Raw genomic sequence first — 7,500 nt, 5'->3', positions numbered from 1 at the left:
ATTATTTACTTGACTGACGTAAATATACTTTAACCTTTTTAACTCCAAGCTTTAGACTTTTCTGAGCTAAAGAAGAGAAGACCTCCTCCACACACACACATGCTTAGGGGCCCTGGGCCTTCGCCCATTTGTCTCATACATAGATCCAGCCCTGGTTGTAGAAAAAAAGTTTTGTAATTGATAATGTTTTTTTTTTTTTTTTGAACTTTAACAAGAGTTAGCTTTTGTCACAAGAAATTCAGTATCATATTAACAATAGCTGTATCTAGTTGCAGGGAAATTGCTTTATCTAGTTGCAGGAAATGCAAAGGTATACATACTAAAAATAGCTATATTTTGTTGCATGAACATGTGGCACTCTGTCACTTACGAAGACAATGAGGGTTCCAATTGATCCAATCGTCGGAACAGCCTGCTTGTGAAATTAACACGCATGTGGCTGAGCACTACACAGACACATGTACCCTTAACAAAGTTCCCAAGGAGATTCAACATGACACAGAATATGACAGGGCTGGTCCTTTAAAATACAGATACTATTCATTTTTGCCAGCTAAGTGGACTGGAGCAATATGAAATGAAGTGTCTTGCTCAAGGACACAACATGTCGTCTGGAATTAAACTCTTGAGCTGAATACTCAAACTACTAAGCCACACACCTTCACATGCATGAACATATAATAAGGATAATAATCCTCTCTACTCTAGGCACAAGGTCTGAAATTTTTGTGGGAAGGGACAAGTGAATTACTTGTCCCCTCCAGTACTTGACTGGTCCTTCATTCATTGACCCCCAAAAGGATAAAAAGCAAAGTTGTCCACGGTGGAATTTGAACTCAGAACATAAAGAAAGACAATGTTACTAAGCATTTTGTCAAGTATGCTATCAGTTCTGTGAGCTTACTGCATTATATAAAATGAAGATAATGAGTCAATTGTATACAGTGCTTACAACTCATTTGAAAAAGTGGAAGGTAAAAGAGGGGACAGAAAACAGCGATTAGTCAAATAAAGAAAGATAACAATGATAACTAAAAATTACATACACAGAACAAAGAATAAACCACAAAAAGACAGAAACGTTAACATTGAAAGAGCTATAAAGAGGAAAGGGTGAATAGGCATGTCAGAGGTAGTGTTGGGAAATTTTAGGAAATGTGTTGTGGAGGAAACTTGTGGAAGGAAAGATGCGGAATGAAGTGGTGAGAGAAGATCTTCAGATGCTGGGTCTCACTGAGGAGAAGACAAGGGACTGGAACTTGTGGAAGTTTGCTGTACTTGAGAAGACATGCCAAACTAAGTAAAACTGTGGCCATCCATACATACAGGCATACCCTTTATGGCCATACCTCCACTCCCTCTCCAGCTGAGAGGTCTTTGTCTTGCAGGGTTGGTGCCATGTAAAATGTACTCATGCCGGTTTCACATAAAAAGCATTCTTGCTGGTGTAACATAAATGCACCCATGCCAGTGGCATATAGACCACATCCAGTAAACTCTGTAAAATGGTTGGCATTAGGAAGGGCATCCAACCTTAGAAACCATGCCAAAGCAGACAATTGGGGCCTGAACAGCTCTCCTGCTGGCCAGCTCCTGTCAAACCAGCCAACCCATGCCAGCATGGAAAATGGATGTTAAACAATGATGGTGATGATGATGTAGAAATTTTTGAGGATGTAATGTCCTGACAGCTACCAACTGACATGGCTTGTTTATTCCATGCTCCAATGATTCTGAGCATGAAAATGTTTCCAAAAGTTGTGGGTACTGTACTGATTTTTTGATTTTATAATTGTGTCCATGATGGCAGAGATATTCTTTGTTATAGCTCCAACATTTGTATTTTCTTGCAGGAAATTCATGGCTTTATCAACAACAGTTGTGTTTTGCACCTGAAGAAAGCAGATCGAGTTTTCAAAAGAATCTTTAAAGAGACAAGTTGGTGTTACATCAAACTTTTGGAAAGATTTGAAATAGCAATGAAGCTGAAAAAAGACTTGTAAGTTCAGTTACTTATTACTGGGGTGGGGTGGAGTTGCATTGGTTAGCTCTGGCCTCTAGTTCAGCAGACCTATAATTATATATATATGGCACTCTGTTGGTTATGATGGTGAGTGTTCCAGTTGATCTGATCAAAGGAACAGCCTGCTTGTGAAATTAATGTTCAAGTGGCTGAACACTCCACTAACACGTGTACCCTTCAAGTAATTCTCAGGCAGATTGAGCATGGCACAAGTGTGATAAGGTTGGCCCTTTGAAATACAGGTACTGCTCATTTTTGCCAGCTGAGTGGACTGGAGCAAGGTGAAGTAAAGTGTCTTGCTGAAGGACACAATGCGTCATCGGTAATTGAACTCATGACTCTATGATTGTAAGCTGAACACCCTAACCACTAAGCCATGCACCTTCACCCTATAATTATAATCAAAGGCATTTTAGCCATGACCACTCCATCTTTTCAGGATGGGAATGGTTATATCTTATGTAATCTTACTATTCTAAATTGATTGTAACACAGATTAATCTAGGAATTATTTTAATGATAAAACATTAAATATTTTTCTTTTACTTGTTTCAGTCATTTTACTGTGGTCATACTGGGGCACCACCCTGAAAGGTTTACTCAAACAGACCCCTATACTTTTAGCCTAGTATTTATTGTATTGGTCTCTTTATCATAGCTTCATGATAACCAAATTACCAAATGGTTTCATGCAACAAAATGAGATCCAATCCAGCAATCATCAAAAATGGCTTATGGGCTTCTGTGCAGTTTCTGTCTACCATATACACTCACAAGGCTTTGATTAACCCAAGTCTATAATTGAAGACATTTTCCCTGTGTTCTGTGTAGTAGGACTGAACCTGAAACTACATTGTTACAAAGTGGACTTCTTAACTACCCAGCTATGCTTGAACTTATAAGCCATGTCTGCATCTAGATATCTTGAATATATATCTCCATTATGTCATTTGTTCCGTTTTTTCTTATGTAAGACATTAATGTGCACTTTGAGAGAGAGTTGGTTGCTATTTCTAGCAGGTCGAATGACCACGTAAAGGTTCCATTGAAATATCAAAAATATATTTGTGGTGGTGGTAGTGGGTACCTAATGGAATGTTGTTGTATGTTATAGATGCTGTGGACCAGATCAGCACTGTTTGAACAGTTCTATAGTCAAAGACATTTCATTCATTATTATCTTACATTTTTTTTGTTTCCAAACATTAGTATATCTAGAACTACAGTATCCAATGTTTTCTCTTTTTTTCTTTTTCATCCTTTTGATGCCAACCCACTTAAAGCTATTTCTGATACTTCAATATGAAACCTCACGTTTTAAAGTCTTCATATTTAGTTTAAAACCATCCCCTATAACTTTGTCTGATGAGAGGAAATGTTCTCCCATGACATAAAACAAGAGTGATCAGATATTCATGTTTGATTTTATCTCTACAAGTTTATCTCTATAGATTTTCTATAGAATTCAGAGTCAGCATTGAATGTTACGACGTTTCATAGGCATATACGTTTATATAAACAATGCAATTGAAGATAGGAAAAATAAGTAGAATAAATGTTTCTTCTAACTTCAATCACATTGTTTACAGAAACATATCCATATACAAAACATATAAGGTGGTGATCTGGCAGAAACGATAGCACGCCGGGTGAAATGCTTAGCGGTATTTCGTCTGCCGCTACGTTCTGAGTTCAAATTCCGCCGAGGTCGACTTTGCCTTTCATCCTTTCGGAGTCGATAAATTTAGTACCAGTTACGCACTGGGGTTGATGTAATTGACTTAATCCCTTTGTCTGTCTTTGTTTGTCCCCTCTATGTTTAGCCCCTTGTGGGCAATAAAGAAATAAGAAACATATCCATATACAAAACATTGTAACTTTTACAACTGATTCCAAATTATATAAAAAATCTGTAGAGATAAACTTAAGAATAAGGACATCACACTGCTAACACAAAAGTAGTATGCTATAGTTGCAAAACAAAACACTGTGTCCTTGGTAGCAATTAGTATTTCTGTTTGAATCCACCACTGAGAATGAATGGATATGTTATTATGTTTATGTATTTGTTTTGCAAGATTCCTGATATGAAATTGTGTGTTGGAACAAATATTGTTATATTTGGGGATGGTCATTTTTTTTTTTTTCTGCCAAATAAACACACGCACCATATATTTATTCTTCACTTCATCTTTGTTATTGTTCTTATTTTAGTGTCACAAAAAAAAAAAAAACAATGACCATCCTGAAATATAACAATAGGATATGTTATTGTTTAGATTCTTGCTATTCTGTGTGCACTTCATAAATAATTATCTGTTTAGCAGGAATCAGTATGCATCAGCAAATAATTTTGGTTGCTGATTTCTATAAAGAAGAACATGTATTCTTGTTTGATTCTCATTGTTCTGGCAGGGTAGCTTTGACTGAGAAGACACACTGTAAGATTGAAATATTGCAGTGTTTCATAGTCTCCTTATACCAGTGAATCATGTGTGCTATGAACATACACCATGTAAAGCAGTGTTTCCCAACATATTTTCCCCAAGGCCCCACGATAACTTTCCAGAAAAATGTGTGCACCACAGATGGTTGGAAAACAAACAACTTTATTTTTAATATTTCATAATCATATACTTTCCTTAAAGAAATATCCACACTAGGGCATTAGAATAGCACTATATTTTAGCAAAGTCTTCCACAGTATGCTTGGCTAGAGGGATTGGTTTGGCTAGGCTGAGTATAGCCGTAGTATATTTGCTGGGGAAAAAAAGCTTTTCATAATTCCATATCCCACTTAAAAACAAAAACAAAAAAAAACAAAAATGGATCCCACATCCCACCACAATTTTCCCAAGCTCCACTGGTGGGGCATATGCCCCATGGTTGAGAGTCACTGGTCTAAATGGAGGAGGTGTTCTAAGTTGGTGAAAACCAACAGTGATCAGATATTCATGTATGAATGACTAATGGTGGTGATGGTGGAGATGATGATGATGGTGGTGATAATATTGATGACAATTTTACTCTGTTTTTGTATAATCATTGTAGTCACTGTTCCCTGTTACTGTATTCTGTAGGTTGCTGATTCCATCATTGCTACCAACAGAACCTCTTGGAAAATACATGGATAGTGAGGGGAAGAGAGTGAGTCACTTGTACAAAATGTCATATATTCCAGATAACTTCTGGAATTATTTAATTATTCGGATTATGTTATCCATGGAAAGATTCTCTGAGAAAAATGCTTTGATTTCTCGCAAGTCCTCTTTGTTGAATAACAGGCAGCAGTCACAAAGGTATGTATTTTGAAAGATTTTTATTGAATACAAATTCCTTTATTCATTGGACTGTGGCCATACTGAGGCATCACATTTGAAGGATTTCAGTTCGATTTGTTCACCCCTGTATGTATTTCAGTCTGGTATTATTTTATCAGTTTCTGTATATTGAATAACTAAGCTTTACCTTTTGATATAATGGGACACAACTCAATAGATAGTTAAAATCAATATATATATATATATATATATATATATATATATATATATATATATATATATATATATATATATGTATATATATATATATAAATACAGTGAATAATATATAGTCTTTCGACTAAACTTTACATGCTAGGCCACTGGTAGTAGAAATTTCTAATATTTCTATTTCCCTTCGATATTATTAATATGTATATATATATATATATATATATAAAGTGTAGTATATTGCCACTTAAGTGTGGCTGACCCCTAGGGGTGGATGTTACTGTTGCTTTTAGCCCCAGGAGGACATCTCCTCCAGCTGGCTTATCGACACACGACTGTGTCCTGTTTGCCAAGGGAGTTATCCCTCTCACCTCGGCCAGCAGCACGAACGTATCCGGATTTCAGGGTTATTTCCCTTCGTCGGCGTTCGACAGCTGATGACCTTGGTGAGAGAGAAAAACCTGGCAGACCTTATATCTTCTTTTCCAGTGGCATTCTTCACTGATATTGAAAAGGTGAAAACAAGCAATGTTAATTCTCTAAATGAAGTATTAACAGTAACTGCACGATAAAGTGTAGTATATTGCCACTTAAGTGTGGCTGACCCCTAGGGGTGGATGTTACTGTTGCTTTTAGCCCCAGGAGGACATCTCCTCCAGCTGGCTTATCGACACACGACTGTGTCCTGTTTGCCAAGGGAGTTATCCCTCTCACCTCGGCCAGCAGCACGAACGTATCCGGATTTCAGGGTTATTTCCCTTCGTCGGCGTTCGACAGCTGATGACCTTGGTGAGAGAGAAAAACCTGGCAGACCTTATATCTTCTTTTCCAGTGGCATTCTTCACTGATATTGAAAAGGTGAAAACAAGCAATGTTAATTCTCTAAATGAAGTATTAACAGTAACTGCACGATAAAGTGTAGTATATTGCCACTTAAGTGTGGCTGACCCCTAGGGGTGGATGTTACTGTTGCTTTTAGCCCCAGGAGGACATCTCCTCCAGCTGGCTTATCGACACACGACTGGCAATATACTACACTTTATCGTGCAGTTACTGTTAATACTTCATTTAGAGAATTAACATTGCTTGTTTTCACCTTTTCAATATCAGTGAAGAATGCCACTGGAAAAGAAGATATAAGGTCTGCCAGGTTTTTCTCTCTCACCAAGGTCATCAGCTGTCGAACGCCGACGAAGGGAAATAACCCTGAAATCCGGATACGTTCGTGCTGCTGGCCGAGGTGAGAGGGATAACTCCCTTGGCAAACAGGACACAGTCGTGTGTCGATAAGCCAGCTGGAGGAGATGTCCTCCTGGGGCTAAAAGCAACAGTAACATCCACCCCTAGGGGTCAGCCACACTTAAGTGGCAATATACTACACTTTATCGTGCAGTTACTGTTAATACTTCATTTAGAGAATTAACATTGCTTGTTTTCACCTTTTCAATATCAGTGAAGAATGCCACTGGAAAAGAAGATATAAGGTCTGCCAGGTTTTTCTCTCTCACCAAGGTCATCAGCTGTCGAACGCCGACGAAGGGAAATAACCCTGAAATCCGGATACGTTCGTGCTGCTGGCCGAGGTGAGAGGGATAACTCCCTTGGCAAACAGGACACAGTCGTGTGTCGATAAGCCAGCTGGAGGAGATGTCCTCCTGGGGCTAAAAGCAACAGTAACATCCACCCCTAGGGGTCAGCCACACTTAAGTGGCAATATACTACACTTTATCGTGCAGTTACCGTTAATACTTCATTTAGAGAATTAACATTGCTTGTTTTCACCTTTTCAATATCAGTGAAGAATGCCACTGGAAAAGAAGATATAAGGTCTGCCAGGTTTTTCTCTCTCACCAAGGTCATCAGCTGTCGAACGCCGACGAAGGGAAATAACCCTGAAATCCGGATACGTTCGTGCTGCTGGCCGAGGTGAGAGGGATAACTCCCTTGGCAAACAGGACACAGTCGTGTGTCGATAAGCCAGCTGGA

General features: G+C 38.3%; 1 protein-coding gene across 2 annotated transcripts in view; it reads left to right on the top strand.

Annotated features, from left to right (window-relative positions):
* The window catches only part of LOC106871387 (leucine-rich repeat serine/threonine-protein kinase 1), a 119,128-nt gene that overhangs the window by 87,006 nt on the left and 24,622 nt on the right, over window positions 1-7,500 (top strand). For both annotated transcript variants that reach the window (XM_089357567.1, XM_089357566.1), the window contains exons 19-20: window positions 1,854-1,999; window positions 5,104-5,322. In XM_089357567.1, the coding sequence (XP_089213693.1) occupies window positions 1,854-1,999; window positions 5,104-5,322 (365 nt within the window). The remainder of the gene's footprint in view (window positions 1-1,853; window positions 2,000-5,103; window positions 5,323-7,500) is intronic.

Source organism: Octopus bimaculoides, chromosome 9 (assembly GCF_046866305.1).
Source record: "Octopus bimaculoides isolate indiv1 chromosome 9, ASM4686630v1, whole genome shotgun sequence".
Lineage (NCBI taxonomy): Eukaryota > Metazoa > Mollusca > Cephalopoda > Octopoda > Octopodidae > Octopus > Octopus bimaculoides.
This window is presented reverse-complemented; position numbering and strand designations above follow the sequence as displayed.